Raw genomic sequence first — 19,246 nt, 5'->3', positions numbered from 1 at the left:
TGTTAGATGGAACAGAGCTGAGAGAGGGAAGCAGGACCACAAATGAAACCTTTAAAAAATGCTTTGTGGATTTCTTCATTTCTGTGGAGATGAGGAAAGTAACATATTGTGTCTCTGCAAGCATTGCTCTCTCTTCTGGAAAAACCACGTCTGTTCCTTTTGCCCCAGCTGCAAAGCAAGCAACCTGCAAACTCCCTTTCTTTGCCACTTTCCCTTTCCTCCCACAGCCTGGGTATGTTCCCTGCCACTTGGAAATTCATATGGCACCTTTCATTAACAGACACAAGAGTCAGATGATGAACAGATGACTTTTTTAAATCAGTTCTTGAAAATGGCTAACTTTTCCCTGCACTTGTTTTGGTATTCCCCAAGATTAAGAAGTCATGCAGCTTGACAAAGCACTTTGCTCTTGCATGTCTTAACACACCCATTCGACTTTTTTTTTTTCTTTACCTTCACATTTATTCCAACACCTGCTGCAGAAACGGGCTGGGGTGGTCTCTGTAGAACACCCTACACACCTCCTGCCAAGAGAAGAGAGAGCTCCAGCGTCACACCAGCACGGCATGCCGGTATGTGCCCAGGCAGGTGGAGGTAACGCACAACCAGGGGGGGAAGGGGTGGGGAGGGCAGACCAAGAGTCAATCAGAGTGTAATTTGTGTTAGAAATTTAACAGCGCTCAGCTGTCCATATTTCCAAAATGCAAATATTTTAAAATTAAAAAACCTATCTGTGACTAAATATCTCCTCTAAATCAATCTAGATAACCAGAACACTCTGTGGCACATTTAAGAGACTTTCATCTTAAATGAAATACATAACATAGATTAAACCTTCATAGGAAATCAAGAGGTCCTAAAATATACTAATGGAGAAGGGCATTTAAGAGACATTTAGATTACCCAGTCTATAATTTTGGGGGGTTTGCTTATCTATGCATCTTTTAACTGCTTTGGATAATTAGGAAAATTTCCTTGGCAGTGTCCTAAGAGCATAGGCAAAAGAGTGACATAACTACTCCCAAGGAAGGAAAGGTCGAGGTTTTGCATTCTGCAGATTTTTAAAGCAAAAGAGAAAATATTCTTCATATGAGCCGTCTGAAGCAGTATGCATATTGTATAAAGACTATCACTCTCCTCTGAAATAAAATGCTCCCAAGGCTTCTCCATCTCCTTGAACTCTCTTGCAGTATCTGTCTGGTCCTTGTGCCTGAAAGGGTGCAGGTCAGGGAGGCAGCCTGCTCGTCTCCAGCCTCCCCTAAGCACAATTCAAAGGCAGCTCCCGAATGGAGCAGGCACACACTCAGTTCAAAGCCTCCCATTAGGTCTGCCGGCCAACTTTGTATCTTGTAGTGTCTTGTGTGTGTGTGTGTGTGTGTGTATTTACCCCTTCTTCTCTTAGTGAACAGTTTGTCCCACTGTAATTCTCATATCAAACATCTGGAAACCAGATTCGTTAAAACAAAAACAAAAAGAGAAAGAAGAATAAAAAATAAGAAAATAAGAAAATGGGGGAGGAGGGGGGGAAGAGGGAGAGGAAAAAGAAAAGAGGGGGAAAAGGGGAGAAGGGGCAAAAAAGAGTGGGAGGAAGAAGGAAGTTTCAGTGCCTATTACTTATCCAGGTCTCTGTCAGAAAGGAAAATATATTTCAGCTGAATCAGTAAACTGACCTTTATTTTCAAGAATTTTGAACAATACATTTTGTAGGCTGAAGTTGTACAGAGCCGCATCCCCCCACTTCGGAGCAGGGCAACGCGCTCTGCTAGAGCTCTCTCCCCCGTTCACAGCTGTCTCCAGCGGGAGGAGCTGAAACCTGAACCAAGCCCTCCGAGTGGGATTGGATCCCTGAGCCAGCAGCGCCAGAGCCCTCCCAGAAAAACAGCCTCTTTGGAAAAGTGCTTGAGAACATCCCGAAGCGATTGGAGGAGCGGAAAACCCTTCCCCCCTGCACCTGACTCGTGGGTATTTACAGCACTTTTCAAGGCGCCTCGGCAGTGCCGCTGCACGGGCGGGAGTGGATGGGCTGCGCGGGGCCGGCAGCGCCGTAGGGACGCTGGGAGCGGGAACGGGAGCGGGATCGGGACCGATGCGCCCGCAGTGACCCCGCGAGTGCCTGCGCTGCGCCCCCGGACCGCCACAGCCCCCGGCAGCACACCGAGTCTGCGAGAAGCACAAAGCCTGCCTCCAAAATGCCACGCTCCTTCCTGGTCAAGAAGCATTTCAATTCATCCAAGAAGCCGAACTACAGCGAGCTGGACACTCACACAGGTAACAGGAGGAGATCGGGTGCCACCACGTCGCTTCTGAGGCTGCGGTCGTGGCGTGGCAGTGTTGAGGAGGGTGGGATTGCTCGCAGGCTGCAGGGCACGGGTTAGCTCATTGCTGGCTCTATTTTCTCTCGCTTACAAGGAGGGAGTTTTGAGAAATATGTCAGTGCTGACCAGAATGAATCGTGAAAGTTTGCTCGTCCACTTGAACTCAAGTTACTTAGAAAGCATTTGGAGTTTCCCTGTCCTTTATCTGTTAGTGGTGGAATTGAAACTTTTATTCAAATTCTTCAGGAAGTTTCACTGCTTCATTGTGTCAGGCTGCACAGATTTAGAAGCAGCATGCTGCCTTGGAGGGACTCTCCAGCTGCAGCTTGCCTGTTCAAGGGCTCTGTCTCTACCCATCAGAACATATGTATGAAACAGTACTTCCTGAATCCCCCTTATATTCAGATTACCCTACTGAGTGTTTCGTTTGTGCAGCTTTTAATCCTCAAAGTCTAAATTTTCCTGCTTTTTGAAATACACTTTGGTTCTCTTACCTGAAAATGTTCTTCTCTCTCCAGTGATTATATCCCCATACCTGTACGAAAGCTACCCAGTCCCTATCATCCCACAGCCAGAGATCCTGAGCTCAGTAGCTTACAACCCCATCACTGTGTGGACTACAACCGGGCTGCTACCGTCTCCACTACCCAGTGACCTCTCTCCACTCTCTGGATACCCCTCATCTTTGGGAAGAGTGAGCCCACCTCCACCTTCTGACACCTCCTCCAAAGATCACAGCGGCTCAGAAAGCCCCATCAGCGATGAAGAGGAGAGAATCCAGTCAAAGCTTTCAGACCCTCATGCAATCGAAGCCGAAAAGTTCCAGTGCAGTTTGTGCAACAAGACCTATTCGACTTTCTCTGGGTTGGCCAAACACAAGCAGCTGCACTGTGATGCCCAGTCTAGGAAATCCTTCAGCTGCAAGTACTGTGACAAGGAGTATGTCAGCCTGGGAGCGCTTAAGATGCACATCAGGACCCACACGCTACCTTGTGTCTGCAAGATCTGCGGCAAGGCGTTCTCTAGACCCTGGCTACTTCAAGGACATATTAGAACTCACACTGGTAAGAGCAAGTGTTACATTTGCAGTAACATCGGGATGCCTTTTTTGCCATTTTTCTCCACAGGTGGAAAAACCAGCATAGTTTCTCAACTAATCTTGAAATGCAACCACAGAATTTGAAATGAATCATTGAAAGGCTAAATTCTTCCTCTTGCAGGGAGAGGAGGAAGGTGGGAGTGGGGAGGGGGGTTTAGCATGGTGCCATAACTGCAGGCCAGATACTGGCATCAATCAGCATTGCTTCCTTGATAATTTTAGGATGTTTTAGACAAATTTCACTAGCTGAAGCTTTTGCTTTAAGGATTTTATGTTAACTTTCAGGAAATTGCTAACTTTGAGAAGGCTCCAGCTGACTCTGAAATCAGGCAGCAAAAACAGGCAATGCATGAGGGGCTGCCTTCTGACTCCTTAAGCAGCTGGCAGGTTTTGCATGCACTACCTCCAGTTAGAAACCCATCATCAGCAACGTGGTTGGGTTTTTTCTATTGAGGCAAAAATGGGTTTTGAGTATAACACTGGGTGCAATGTAATGTCTGTACTGCTGTTTGCTGCTTTTCACACAAAGCCCTTGTTCCCCAGTAATTCACAGAGTCTAAGCAGAAAATGTTCTATGAAAATGTTTGAAAATTTTGGATTGAGCCCAGTCTAAAGGTATTGCATGCACCTGTAGATGCAGACAGTGTCAGCAGCTTGTTTTCAGACTGCACTTTACAACATATTCTCGATAGACTGGGATTCTGCAAAAGAGCCAGCAGTGCTGAAAGCTGCTGTATCTGTGGCCTGATTAACTTATTACTAGACTCTTTTTTTTCTTATAACAAGTCATTTCTGTTTGTTCTTTTTTTCTTAGGAAAAAAGCAAGTTTTACCTGTCCCAAACATCTACCTTTTTTTTTTCTTTTTTTTTTAAGATTTATCCTATTTTCTCTTGATGTTTCCTTTGTAGGAGAGAAGCCATTTTCCTGTCCTCACTGCAACAGGGCTTTTGCAGACAGATCCAATCTGAGGGCTCATCTGCAGACCCACTCAGATGTGAAGAAATACCAGTGCAAAAATTGCTCCAAAACTTTCTCCAGAATGTCTCTTCTGCACAAACATGAGGAATCTGGCTGCTGTGTAGCACACTGAGTCATGCAGTCAATGTTTACCTGGACTTGATGCATTTCTTAACTTCAGTTCTAAATGATAAGTGGAAATCCAAAGGCGTTTTCTCGTCTACCTTTCAGCCAAAAATAAATAAGCAAACCAAAAAACAAAGAAACCAAACCAACAAACCAACACACCACCAAACAAGCAAACAAATAAACAAGTGGAAGAACTTAGAATGTCAGTAGAAATGAGCTTTAAGTAGTTTCTGTTCTGCCATACATTTGCATTCTTAAGTGTGAATTCTGAAATGGGGGTAAGACGCCACGCATGACATTTCAAGTAGATCTAAAGGAAGAAGCATTATCAGCTTTCTTTATGGATGAAGCCAAATGTAGGTCGTCTTTTCTTGCTTAGAAAAGGCTTCAAAGTTAACATTACATTCCTGCCAAGCCATTTCAACCAAAGAAACAGTATTTTAAGTGGAAAGTTTAATGAAAATACTACCCAAGTGAATTTTGCTAGACACCATTTATCTCAGGTGCCTTAAAAAGTATTCCAAGTTTACTTAGTAAATGTTTAATATTATTCATTGCTGTGTTTTTTTATTTTATTAGGAGCCAAGGCCTTCATTAATGACCTGAAATGCTTTAAAACTGCATAACTAAAAGAGGGAAGAAAGTATAAGAGAATGTACGAAAAAATTTAAAGCCACAAATTAACTGCATGTGCCTTAAAAATAAATAAATAAATAAAAGGTAATACTGTAGCTTCAAACATTCCTGGTGCATGCTTGACCATACTTTAATATGGAATAGTTCATCTAAACTTCATTTTTGTTTTAAAAAAACGGGAATAAGTGCAAGAGAGGGGATCCATGGGAGTTTTACAATTATTTTTTTTAATGCACAAAGGAAATGCAATATTTTCAGCATTACCCCTCCAAGTGCCTTTTTTATTGATGATTTTGTAAAATATGTCTACATAATGTAAATATTTTTATTTTTATATGATTGAATGTGTTATGACTGAAAGCAAATTGTTGCCCATAGCAGCATCTATAGATAACTTGAAGAAAGTGTGAAGTGAAATTGATGTTGTTTTCTAGCCACTTTTTTACAATAAACATTTTTAAGTAAGATTTCTGTTGTTTGTTCTGATTAAACAACTGTGTACACTCTTTGGAACACAGAAAAATGTGAATGTCTCTACATGATCAAATGAAGATTAAAGTGAATTGCAGATGTGAAGACTGACTCCACAAGTTCTAAACCTTAGAAAGGAATATATACATTGCATTTTAAAATACTTTAAACCTGACAGTGCATTTCTCTAATCAATGTTCTAAAACACTTACTTTTCTCCTACTTACAACACTTGACAACATTGTGAAATATATTTTATCAAAAACATTTAAGAGCAAAGCATTTTAACAGAGGAAAGGGTGCTATTAGAGAGGCCTTGTAGTACTTTCCCTCAGACTTTCACATGAGGGAATACAGGCCTGATCCAAAATTCATTGAAGTCAGTGGAGCCTTACAGGAGATCAACACTCTTTGCATGATGCTCTTTTAAAGTAGTAGCCAAGTCACATTATAATATACTTTATTTGGCAATTTCAAGATGATTAAAGAGATTTTATTAAAATGTATTACATATCAGAACTGTCAAGAGAATGCATCACAAGTGTATATCAGCTAATATATCAGAGGAAAGAAATTATTTCGTAATAAGAAGTAGAAATCGTCTTCCTTCAGGTGATTTGACTAAGTACTCCAAGGTCTGACCTGCATGAAAGTATTACAACTTCAACAAATCACATCTCATCATTACTGACTGCTGGGAAACAACCCTATTTTCAACTTTTAGCAAAGTACAAAGCTAGAGAACAGGCAAGCACCAGCTGACATCCAGTCTGAAGACCCCCATATCTACATGAGGGTACCAACCAGAACAAGTAATAGCAAAAATTAAATTCCAACAATTTACCAAGAATGTTACTGATGTGAAAAGGCAAGGTGAACATTTCTTGAAAAAAATGTACGCTTCAGCAAAATAATGCAATAGATCATATATGCTTTCTGTCTCCTCCAGCCCAGTTCTGGAGGAGGGATTCAGCAGGACTGCACTGGAATAATGCAGGCAATAGGGGGAAGTTTTGCACCTTTTCTCCACAGAAAGCATGATACTGAAAAATGAAGCTCAAGTGAAGCTTTCATATTCTCCAAGCATTAAAATTATGATTCCCTAGGAGCTGCTAGGGTTTTTTTTCAGGAAATAGCTGGTGAGTTCAAGAAAGATAGGGTTAGTGGGAATTTGTGAGGTAACATTTCAAAATGAACACATGAAGGCATCAAATACCCTTGAAAAGTTTCATGTGGTTTCTCTATTGATTTGCACTTCCATGTCATTCGCTTTGAAGTTTGTAGGCTCCAGCAGCTCTTTGTGCAGCTCCTTCTTCCCAGAGCAAAGTTTACTGGAGTATGAGTAAAGCCCTGGCAGTCAATACCTATTTGTACTGTTCTAGGTTTGCTCTCCTGTGCTGTGCCACAAAGATGTTTCCATTGTTTTAATTCACACTTTAAATTCTCTACACCCAAAGTAAATTAAACAGTACAAGAGCTTGACTTCTTGAGTGAGTGGAAATGCTACTGCAGTCCTCAAGGGAAATGAGATGAAAACTTCATCAAAATACAGTATGCTAAACCAAACACAAGTGGAACTGGTCTGATTTGGAGATGACAATTAAGATATGCTACTTTGCATGCCTGTAACACCTGTACTCATAAAACACAAAGATGGGAAAGGCTAGAAGCTCTTTTGGCTCATCTTTGTAATTGAAACAGAACACTCTATCACAGATCCCAGCGCTCTGTCCAGTTGCAGCATAAACTTCCCAAGCAGCTAAATTTCTCTGCTTTTCCTGTGTGACTGCTTTCTATTCCCTGTCAAGACTTTCTCTAAAACATATTCCATTAATAGTTTTACCTCATTACCTTAGAAATGCCCTTCTGCACCTGCACAAGCTATTTATCAATGTAAATTGAATTCTGTTCTGAGCTATGACTTTCTCAACACACACTGGAGAAGTTCCCTGCAAGGTCAATCTTCCCATTGAACCTCTTAGGCCATTGCAACATTTTTCACAACACATCTCTTATTCTATATCAAAATACTCTTTTAAATTTTTAAAATCTTTCTTAGGAAAACATGGTCCCTGTACTCAGAATATCTTGAGTGCCTCTTTTCTGAAATTTTTCACTTCTATTTTACTTTTTGAACAATATGTGCTCCAGGTCCTTCCTTTACTATCTTCTATCAACTTGCTTTCAATGTTCTTTCAGTGTTCAGAGAAAAGTGAAACCACCTCAACACTTGTGAAGTTACAAGTTAAATATATTAATTTCTCAAGGCTGAAGGCAATAATTGATTCACTTTGCTTTCCATGTCTTTCTTCCCTTGCTTCCATTTGGGCATGCTTTTCATTTCAGAGCCTGCAGAATGAAGGGAGATGTGCATGAAGTGAAGAAGAACAAAGTACACTTTTAGGCTCAAAGCACTGCAATTATCTTACCATGTACTGCAGAGTAAGGAAAAGCATGTTATACACTCACCAAAGGGTTAAAAGAAGTGCCTCTCAGATTAAGGCACCATGAAATCTTTCTTCTGTATTTCTCTCTATTATTTGGATTATTATGGTTCCTGTTGTCATTGAGCAAACTCAGGGCCTATTACTGTTAGCCCCATAAAGTCATATAAAAATGAAACACTGTAAAGATTCCACAATTTCAATTGAAAAGAAAACAATGGGAAACCTGGTAATTTAATTCTGATGTCTTCTGCTACAGCTGATTTCCCTTGTCACAAAATAAATCAATATTTAATTTGAAAACTTTTTTTTTTTTTAAAAAAAGACATTTTCAGTTATGAGTATTGTTGCTTTGGAAATAATGGGTTTTACTAGCCATCCCAAGTGCTGAGTTTTGTCTCTTTAAAGCAGGTGTTCTAAAAGTTTGATTATGAGAATTATAACTCTGGTTCACAGAAACGTGAGGAGTAGAAGGGGAGAAGTGTACTCCAACCTGAATATATCGTATAATTGCAAGAAATAAAATAACTGCAAGAAATAAAAACAGATTTTTTCAAGTGAATCACAGATCATGGAATGATTGAGGTGGGAAATCGCCTTTGCATATTGACTAGTCCCAGCCCCCTGTTCAAAGCAGGGTAAGGAGAGCAGATTACCCAGGACTGTGTTCAGATGGGGCTTTGATATCTCAAAGAATGGAGACTCCATGACCTCTCTGGGCAACCTGTGCCAGTGTTCAGTCACACTTACAGTACCAAAGGGGTTTTTCTTTCATTTAAATGGAATTTTCTGCACTACAGATGGTGTGCACTGCCTCTTGTCCTGTCACTGGGCAGCATTAAGAGTCTGACTGTATTCTTCACTCCCTCACATGAGGAATTTATACACATTAATAAGATCCTACTTGAGCTTTTTTCTTTTCAAGCTGCCTCAGTGATTCCAATACGAGAGGTGCTCCAATCTCTTAATTCCCTCTGTCATCCTTCCCTGGACTCTGGTATTCTGGTGTCAGCCTTGTACTGGTGAGAACACAACTGGAAATGGTGCTGCAGATGGGCTGCATCACTACTGAGGGGAGGTGGAAATACCATTGAGTTTCTCTTGGGAGGCTGACAGGATGCATAAAATTTGTGGGAACAGCCAAAGCAGTAGAAAAGAAACAAATACGATGCTTGCATTCTCTGTTGCTTTTTCCCAAAAGCTTTCATTCATTTTAAATACATCCAAAGTCCCCAGGAACCTTGCAGGTTTTGGAGTGTGGGACTGTGTTTTCCAGAGACAGCAAGAATTGCAGACTGCAGCATAAGGGTGCCTCAGCCTAACCAAACTAGAGATTTTTAAAAAAATAATAATTAACAAGTGCATAATGGTGCTGCTTTAACATGTCTGGCAGTTTGGTCACCTTGTTCCTCTTCATTACCTTTCCAATACTTCAAGAATGCCATTCAAAGCAACTTTTTTTTTCTTCTGATGCGCTCATCATTTTGGGTACAAAAACATAAATAAGTGCTCATTCATGGTCCTCCTCCTTTTGTTCTCGTCACATCTCTGCAAGAAAAAAGTTATGCAACAGTTGGCTTCTGTTATATCTGTCACTCCATCTTTTACCTGGGTATCAAATATTCCCATCCCTTGTTTGTGTATCTCTTTCTTCTCCTGTCCAGTGCATGCACTAAGTAGCTGCAAGGATAAAGGTCACAGGCAGCCCTTCCTAAGAAGGAATAAAAGACCTTTTATATCTTTCAGTTATACAATCAAATTTTCAATTTTTTTTTCAAAAGTAGACATGGAAAACAGGAATCACATGAATACCAGCTCAAATTCACATGTTTCCAATATTTTTAGTAACCTTCACTCTGTAAACTTGAAAAAGCAATGGAGGTACATGCTGATATTCACACCTTTTTTCACACAAATAGACATAGAGCTGCACATTCGAACACACAAATCCTTTGACTTCAGCCCTGGCTTGGAGAATCTACTTCAGAAAATACCTCAGAGAGGTGCCTTATTTTGTTGCTAGAGCACCCCTCAATAAATGCAAACACAAGGGTGCTGTCTAGCAGGACAAAGTCCAAGGAGGGTGTTCTTCAAGCCGTTTGTCCCTCCACCTGGCTTAGGAATGACTGATAATGCCACACGATCTGGATCAGAATAGCTTCCTGGAAGTTTATCTTTATTTTACTTATCCTATAAAACAGAGCCTTTTGCCAAACCAAGGGGAGGCTACAGAAAGCCAATCTTCACTTTGCAAAGCCCCTACATTCTCCTTACCTGTCATGTTTTAGCCCATTCCATTACTGCTTTCTCTGCCTTGCATAGGAATCATCTCCTTCCCAGATGTGTCAAAGGAGTCAGAGTCAGGGGATCATGGATTTTTTCATCATCTTTTAATGCTAGGGAGATGTGGGCATTGCTGTGGCTCCTGCACAGCCCTAGGCACAGGTATGACCAACAAATGTTCTGCGCTGGGCCATAAAACGGCAGCAGCCCCTGACCATCACCTCTCCACACCTTTCCAAAGGCATGACCTGAGCTTGGTCTCACAGATCCCTCTCAGATAAGTGCCCACATCTCACTGAGTCCAGTGGGCTCCCAGTACAGGCTCTGAACATCTGAGTACCATCAGACATCTGCTAAGTCGCTAATAAGAAGCAGTTAAAGTATAAAGTTGCACTGCAATTAGTGCCAATTTTGCACATGTCCCTAAACCAAAGAAAATTCTTTTGAATGTAACCTGCCCTCTCATGTGGGCTGGCAGATCATCCAGAGCTGACAATGAATAAAGAGTTAGAAGAATGAAAAGTGACAGTTATTAAGTAACTTCAGTAAAAATTGAATGAAAAACAATCAGCAACTCAAAGTAATAATATTATGCATAAAAGACTAATAAAAATCCCCTCATCTCAGTTAAAGCTTCATTGTATTTGGCATTCAGTCATTAATTTTTTACATTTTTAAGCATTATAAAAAGATATTTTGCAAGACAGTTCACCAAGATTTATAGCAAAGTATTCACTATTCATCTGTAATACATGAAACCAGGCCAGGTTGCTATGTCCTAAGGAAATTGAAAAAATAATCTTGTGACTCGTGATGGACATTTCGTGGTGTTTTTAAAACAGCTTGGCAACTCAGCCCAGATCCTAACTAGTTCTGACTGGGCAAGGCCAACCCTCAAAAACTGTCAGGATTTTTTGACAGCTCTCACTTAATGACAGAAAAATAATTTTTTATTTGGAAAATGGCTTTCTGCTCCTACATAGTTTCAAGAAATTGGTCCACCTCTCTTTGTCCCCACTTTTCCAACCATTGGCAGAAAAAAAAAATAGTTGCAATTGCCAATAATTGCATTTCCCAGGGATCTTTTTCAGAGGTTTGAAAGTCATGGCTGTAGTCTGGTGGTCACAGCAGATGACTGAGAGCTGCTCCTGAGTATTTGAACCCAAATGCTTTGTTGTTCCACAGACAAATACGTCACCTTGTCACACTGACAGGGCAACAGGGGTTCTGGGAACAAAGATAGGACAAAAAAGGTCCCAGGGGCTGTTGAGATGTCAGCCTTCAATTAATAGGAGAACATTGGAGAATGGTAGTTAGTAGATATTTACAAGCAGTAAATATAAATTACAAATAATCTGCCAGGTAAGTCTTCTGTACCAGGAAAAACTCAAAAATTCAGCATGGCTTAGCTTTGAGAAGAAATTTTGACTCAAGATTCATCTGATGAATCAGGTATGTCTCATCATTGCTCTTATTGCCACAAAATATAGCCAGAACTAAGGCTTTAGTAGATTTTTTTTAAATTGCACATGTGGAAATTACTGAGAACAGGAACAATCAAAATCATGATAAACTATATATATTTTTGTATCTATATAAAAGCAAGTAAAATTAAATATGAGAATTAAAGTTGGGGAAATATTTTATGAAACAGACCTGCTACAATGCTGGTTAGTTTTCAAGTTAGCCTAAAACTTCTAACCAAAAACAAAAATTCCATTGTTTTTCAGCTTTTGAAAACAGGTGTCTCAAATATATGATTCTTTTCCAGTTAAAAAAAAAAGAGTATACTTCCTTTTTACCAAAATGGCATAGATCTCTGAAGGAAACTGAGTTATTTTGACAATCATGATAGAAAGCTCCTAAAATTTTTATGTCTATGTGTGCCATTCTGGTGGAAGCAATTCTATGCACAAGGCATCCGGGATTGTCCCATACAGTGGTTTTCTCACCTTGACCTTTGCATTTACCCCTATTTTGAATCTCCATGGACATTTGCTGACATAAATGGAATAATCCCTTGCTGCAGTCCAACGCCATATACTGCATCACATGTATTTGTTAAGCTATGTAGTGCTAAGAAAGGAGCATAGCCAGAAGTTTGCAAGCCTAGATATCTTGTTCTTTCTAAAAAAATGACCTATTTAGAGCTCTATGGATTCTTTCTTCTAGTAAATCCCTTTTTTCTTCCTTTACAGTTGCCCAGGGTAAAGAAGAATTAGAATTTTCTGTAATGCATTCCTGCCTTTTTCCTGCAATGCTACAGTTTTTATGTCACTGTGCTAACAATGATGAGGTTGCAATTCTGAGCTTGTAAATTTACAGCCTTTTTAACATCTTTCTCCTTGGTCTTTATGTTACATACTAATAGAAGGTATGCACAATATGAACTTATTATTAAGGCCAAGTACAAGTAATTTTTGAAAGTATAATTCCTCACCATTTTTCAGATAACTTGCAGACATGATATTAAATCAGAGTCTCTGTATGTTTGAGAAAGTTTTTCTGTTCATTTTTGTGTCCTGGTTTCAGCTGGGAGATAATTAATTTCCTTCTTAGTAGTTGTTAAAGTGCTCTGTTTTGGATCTATGATGAGAACGATGTTGATAACACACTGTTGTTGTTGCTAAGTAGTGCTTACTTTATATCAAGGATTTTTCAGCCTCCCATGCTCTGCCAGCAAGCAGCTGCACAAAAAGACAGGAGGGAGCACAGCCAGGACAACTTACCTGAACTGGCCAAAGGAATATTCCTTCCCACAGTACAGCATTCCCAATATATAAATGGGGGCATTGGCTGGGAAATGCCAGTCATAGCTCAGGAACTGGCTGGACATTGGTCAGCAGGTGGTGAACAATTTTATCATGTGTCACTCATTTCTCTTGGGTTTTATTCCTCTCTCTATCTTTCTCTCTTTACTTTTCACCAGGTTTTAAACCCTGTTTGAATTACCAAACTGTTCTTGCCCACCAAGAGTACTACCTTTTCCTGATTCTCTTCCCCATCCCACCAGGCTTGCAGGGAAATGAGAAAACAGTTGGTGTGGTACTTAGTCGCTGCCTGGGGTTAGATCATGACATTTTGGTAAATGCCTTTTCACCCTGTTTCTATCTCCCTGTTTAAAATAAAAGGTAAAAATTTCACAAGAGACCTCTGGAGGACAACCTGAAATAATGGCTCTTCTCTTTGCACTTTAGGCTGATATGTTTAAGAAGGGAACTGCTGCATGTACAATGCTTGCTGCTTTGACACTGTGACAAGGCATGTTATAGCTCTTAAAGTAAATGCCTGCTTGCTTCTTAGGTCACTAATGGAGAGGAAGGATCTGTTCTGCAGCATTTGTAAAATCACAAATATGTTACCATCATATGAGTCATTTTTGTCCCCCCCTTTAAACAGGAAACAGTTTTAAGGACTTCCAGTCCAGATAATCTTCTCTTACTCACATTGCTTTGTTCCTAAACATAAGAGATCTTTTTGTCTGAGAAAGATCTTAGAATCTGGCATTGTACTTTTCTTAGGAGCACATAACAAAAATTACAGTGTATATTACCTACACAGATGAACACTTAAGTACGTTATCCATGCAGTCCCTCATTTTGAAAGAAGGAAGACATATTTTGAAGGAGTGCTACGTAAAGTCGAACCATGCATTTGTATTGCTCCTTCACTGGCAGGTTATGACCAAGTCAAACTCTCTAGGAGCAGGACTCTCTCCTCCCTTGAAACAGAGCCACTCTTGTCCTTTAGCCTTATTCTCATGCTCTTTAAATCTCTGGTAGTAGTGCCTAACACATTGCCAGGAGCCATCACGGTCTGATCTGGTGCAGCTGGGAAAAAAAGCAGGCCAATATTTCAGTGAAGTATCCAAAAACAATCCTTCCCTCCAGGAGATTTTGCTGATGTAACTGTGCAGCAAACTCCACCAGCGCATACACAACTCATAATGACAAAGTGCTCAGCAGTTCTTCTCCTGGTTGCCCAAGCACAGGAGCAACTTACAAGCCAATATCATGCCACTAGACTTCAGCTTTAGTCAATACAGAAGTGTTGAAGAAAAAAAGAAAAAAGAGAGAGAAGAAAGCATGAAAACATCAGTGCTACAGTCTTGGAAAAAGTTCCTGACACAGATCTGATCTGAGCCTAAGGACAGTACAGCTTACACACCTTGCTCCCAGGATTTGGCCTAAAGTATAGCCCAGACATTAATGCTAAAGTGGTAGGATTTTGATGTGGCTTGTAATAGGAATTAGGGTCAGAAAATGTTCATTTAATGGCAGAAGAAGGGCTGGAAACAGATCGACTCATGGTAATATTACAGCAAATATACAAGAGTTAATCCTTTTGCTTTCATTTTATTTATTCCTTGCCTGGTTTTAGTGAGGATGAATAATGTCCATGTCTTGTAACACCTCGGTAATAGTTCAGCAGGATTGCTGTGACCTTTCCTGGTTCAACCAGTACTGATTAGCTGTAGATTTCAATGTGTGATCAGGTGACAAGCCAGGCTTGCAGAGTCTGTACTGTTGCAGTTGAGGAATATAAAATGACAATTTCTTCTGCTCTTTGAAGGGAAAACTAATAAGTTTTTGGAAATGTAGAGTTGAAGTGAAATGCTTTTCTTTAATTACTCCTGATTTAGATTTTGCATGTCACTACATTTGCATGGACTATGCTGAGCTAGGAATGCTGCATTTTGGTTTTAGCTATTTGAACCTCCCAGTAAATTATGCCAAAGATGAACCTTTCAAGGTAATCTAAAATGTAGACTCTTAACTGATGTGAATGGCAGCCTTCCTGTTTTAAATTACAAGTTGTAAAAAGAGAGTTACATTGTCAATCAGACAGCAAATGGTGCTGCACTGGCCTTTCTAGAAAAACAAGCGATGGGTAATAAATTACTTTATGGTAGGATTGAATTAAAAACAAAAAATCCTTATCAGTGCAATATGTTTTCTGGTCCACCTAGACTCATCTGTTTTAATCTTTTCCAGCTATGCTACATTTCCCATTTCTTTCAAGTTAAACAAGTCCTTTTAGACATACATGTGCATGCATACATACAAATGCGAGTACATATATACAGACATATACATGGAAACATTTTCTGTACCTAAGCAGAGATAGAATTAAAATGACACTGTAAATGATACTTTATTTTTTGAGCAGTATTACTAATATGAGGCACATTTCCGTTTTCTCTGTTCCAAAATCTTACTTTTCATTGAAAATAAACCTACACAGCGTCTCTTGTTCCCATAGTTACCCAGAAAAAAATACTTTTGACAGCAATCAAGTGTAACCAGTAGATTTTTAGTCACCTTCATGCAGCTGAAAAACAGACTGCAATGGCAGACAATTCTAAAAGAGAAATATTGGCACTGCTTCCTTCAGAAAGGCTTCAATGGGGACAGTCCCCAAGGACATGACAAATATTACCAGAGAAACCTGTTCTCTGGCTGACCAAAGCAAGGAATGAAAGCATGGGAGAATACCATAGTGTAGATCTTCACCACTTAATGTGATCTTTTTTCTTAGTGTTGCAGGCAACAGCCTACTGGATTACATTTATAAAAACAGAAAACTTTCACTGGGAGTAGCATCTCCTTGGAAGGTTTCTGAGATTCTCGACACTGAAAAAAAAATGTTGTTTCCATTACCCCCCTCTATTCAGTTCCTGTTTCTGAGCCACATAAAAAGCATGGCTCAATGAACCAGCCTGTGGACTGGCTTCCAGAGCCAGTATGCTGGCCCATAGTTGCCATATTAGTCAAGAAATCTTCCCAATGCTTATGGAATACAGGCAGTTTTTGTTTTTACTCAGACTTTTCCCTGTCTCTTTAATGGCAGCACATAACTACAATGTCCCTGTGTAGGTTTACCTTGCACCTGCATTATCCTCTTTCTCTAGATGAAATTAAGTTGGGACACAGAGGTTTTGGGGTTGGATTTCTCCTATATGTTCAGCAAGCCGCAGCAGAGCAAAGTAAAGAGCCAGGTATCTTCCTGTGTACATTAATATATCATGTGTGCTCAGGAAATCTGATGCATTCAGGAAACACTGGTCTTACCAGGTGTGAGCAATACAGCTGTGCAGAGCACTCACAGCATCACATCAGACCTATTCCCAATCTACACCGAAGCAAGAATTCACATGAAACTATGAAGTTTTACATTTTCTAAACACTCTGAAACCCTCTGGAAAACCAAGATCAATAGAAAAATCCTACCTCTATACAGATGCTCTGAAAAAGGGGAATCTGAGTCATGAAGCTCTCCTGTTCACCTTTTAAGAGAGATAACTCTGAGATAAAACTGTTCTTACGCATTCAAAGGATAATCATCACAAATTCAATCCTTCTTCATCCACACCTCATCCCAGGAGCTGTGAATTATAACCTCTCACCCCATAAGGCACACAATCAGTATTCAGCTGCCAAGTGCAGAGCTAGTTTTATGCTGGAGTTTTCAAAGCACCAGGTTCCAGTGAATAGCCACAGTCTTCTCTCTTCTGGCTCCCCACTAGGCAGTGCCTGCAGAACAGGCCAGAAAAATGCTGGAAAGGTCAGAGGGTAATGGCTAACAGGAAAGCCAATTCTCAAGGCTGTAGCCACAGGACAGGGTGGATGCATTCTCTGTGTACACCAGTGTCCCAGTCTCTAGGTACACATCTGGTTACACTCGCACTGAGTGTCAGGACAAAATGTTAGTGAGCCATCTCACTTTGCTACAGGGGAAATCTTGGGCATATAAAACAAGGTGCATTTCCTCTCCTGCAGTAGGGGACAACAACCACTGTAACATGGGAATTTGCTCCAGAGTCTAGTTGGAGCCATTGTATTCCAAATTTTATTTTATATCTACTTCCTATAGGCCAAAGGTCAAAAATGTTTCTGTCAAGAAAGAATTTTCCAACGGCAGTGTGGAAACAGTGTGGTTTGCAACATGTTCCATGTTTCAGAGAAAGGACAGTAGGAGATCTGCATCTGTCCCTGTGGCCTGTCCCTCAGGCTGCTCCATTCCACAGGTAGCTGTCATTCTGCAAATTTTATGTGGAAAACTCACAGTAGAGCAGACCCTGAAGAGAATTGCAGGCAGTGACTTAACAGCAAAACCTTTCCACCTCTCTACTGCTATTTTAAAAAGGCTTTCAGAAGCTTTTAGGAAGAAAACCACACTTAAATGCTGGTCTACCTAAAACCTAACCTTGTGCATGCCAGCTTGAAAAGCAAATTTGGAAGGTGCCATCAAGGAGATCAATCTTTAAATTCACATTCAAACCCTCCTATCATGCACAACAGGCTTAAATCCATCTCCCTGGACTGTGCCTGGTTTGATGCATATGAGTCAGAGTCCAACCTCCTTTTTTTTTTCTTTTTTCACCTGGATAACTTGCAGAAGTGGTTGGACCACTTGAAGGGGAAAAACTGATTCAGATTTGACCAAATGGGTGATGTCTAATCCAGGAAGTTCCCAGGACTAACCAGATACAAATGCTCACAGCAGGGCATGAATTGGTGCAAGGGAATGAGTTCTTTCTAGACACCTGTAAATATTGTCTTATACCTCCTTACCTTTTATTGCAGGCAGCTGTAAAGATATAATTTGAATCCAACACTGACACTGGAACAGGTTGCTCAGAGAGGCTGTGGAGTGTTCAACCTTGGAGACATTAAAATTCTGCCTGGATAGAGTCTTGGGAAACCTCTAGGTGACCATGCTTGAACAGGGGCCTCAATGAAACAATCTCCAGATATGATATGCCTTCCATCACCAAGAAGTCTGCAATTCTATGGTTAAAAAAAAGTAATAAAAAGGAAAGTTGGGGGGGGGCATTATACTTTCATGTGAACAAAAAAGCCCTAGAGAAAAATTAAATTTCTTTGGATCAGATTTATGAAATGTGTTTATTGTTCTAGCCATGGAACTTCAAATTCAGTTATGGTCTTAATTCAAGTTACTGAACCCTTCTAAATTCTAGCCTTGTTTTCACTCTATTGAGGTACAACAGAGTTGATGGGTGTGTGTGGCAGCAGTGTGACTGGATGTGAAATCATGTGCTTTCCCCTCACATGAAGAGGCATTTCAACAATGACTAATCATGTATTTTCTCCTTTGCCAGCTATTCACGGAGGTTTTAATTTGCAAGGCAAGATTTCTTATTCTTTTTATTGTCATAGTGGTGAAGTCCCTTGTAAGTGACATTTACAGAGGGGTCTAGGGGCAGGTTTGTCTGAGATGTGTAGGAGATGGGCTATTCCATATGTTATCAACCTGACTTCAAGAAGTCTCAGAAATAAGTCTTCCAAGGGAAATTTATTAAAGTCCTGAATTGTTTTCCCCTGAAGCATTTAGTTCAGTAGATCTTTATCAATCTATACCTGTACATACATGAAAATCCATACACAAGGACACATGTTTACAACAAATTGCTGAGACTCTCCACATCTGAGGTTGTTTCTGCATATTCACGAATACACCTAAGGGCTGAAATATCTTTTCTGTGTGACATATTTTACCCCAATAATTTGTACAGTATATAATTTTGTAAAAATTACTTTTGCACAGACATTTATTTCATGGTTGCCTGGAATGTTCTTAGTGTATTTAATTACAACAGATGCTATTTCATTTTGGTGATGTAAATGATAAAATCTTACAGAATCTTTCAGGAGAAATGTATGAGAAGATTGGAAATCCCACAAACAAGTGCATTTTTTTCTTTCTATGGCTCATTGACATATTTCTTGTCATCCCATCCTTCAAGTCCCAGAAAAAATCATAATATTAGGCAAGATTACTAAACAAGCATTGGAAATAGACAGCCAGCTGGATGTTGAAATATGGATTACTGTCATTAAAAAAATATTCTCATGTTTTATTTCTGATTAAGATTTATTTATGGTAAAAA

General features: G+C 40.0%; 1 protein-coding gene and 1 long non-coding RNA gene across 2 annotated transcripts; one reads left to right on the top strand and one right to left on the bottom strand.

Moving 5' to 3' along the window:
- The first annotated feature begins 1,871 nt into the window (after nucleotides 1-1,871).
- SNAI2 (snail family transcriptional repressor 2) lies at nucleotides 1,872-5,604 on the top strand. Its single transcript, XM_005479284.4, has 3 exons — nucleotides 1,872-2,268; nucleotides 2,834-3,379; nucleotides 4,324-5,604. Exons 1-3 carry the CDS (start codon nucleotides 2,190-2,192, stop codon nucleotides 4,503-4,505), a joined length of 807 nt encoding a protein of 268 aa, XP_005479341.1. The 5' UTR covers nucleotides 1,872-2,189; the 3' UTR covers nucleotides 4,506-5,604.
- Nucleotides 5,605-6,079: 475 nt separating this feature from the next.
- LOC113458693 (uncharacterized) lies at nucleotides 6,080-18,121 on the bottom strand. Its single transcript, XR_012582405.1, has 3 exons — nucleotides 17,910-18,121; nucleotides 9,473-9,600; nucleotides 6,080-7,957 (listed from the first exon to the last, which is right to left on the bottom strand). It is a non-coding gene; the product is annotated as an uncharacterized LOC113458693 (long non-coding RNA).
- Between the last annotated feature and the right edge of the window lie 1,125 nt (nucleotides 18,122-19,246).

This window comes from Zonotrichia albicollis, chromosome 1, assembly GCF_047830755.1.
Source record: "Zonotrichia albicollis isolate bZonAlb1 chromosome 1, bZonAlb1.hap1, whole genome shotgun sequence".
NCBI lineage: Eukaryota > Metazoa > Chordata > Aves > Passeriformes > Passerellidae > Zonotrichia > Zonotrichia albicollis.
Note: the sequence above shows the minus strand (reverse complement) of the source record. Positions and strands in the feature narration are given on the sequence as shown.

What these genes read in the sequence shown, in the direction of transcription:
- SNAI2 (XM_005479284.4), top strand. Translation starts at nt 2,190, where the DNA reads ATGCCACGCTCCTTCCTGGTCAAGAAGCATTTCAATTCATCCAAGAAG. An exon ending in CGAGCTGGACACTCACACAG is followed by an intron (nt 2,269 to 2,833) that starts GTAACAGGAGGA and finishes TTCTCTCTCCAG; the next exon opens with TGATTATATCCCCATACCTG. An exon ending in ACATATTAGAACTCACACTG is followed by an intron (nt 3,380 to 4,323) that starts GTAAGAGCAAGT and finishes TTTCCTTTGTAG; the next exon opens with GAGAGAAGCCATTTTCCTGT.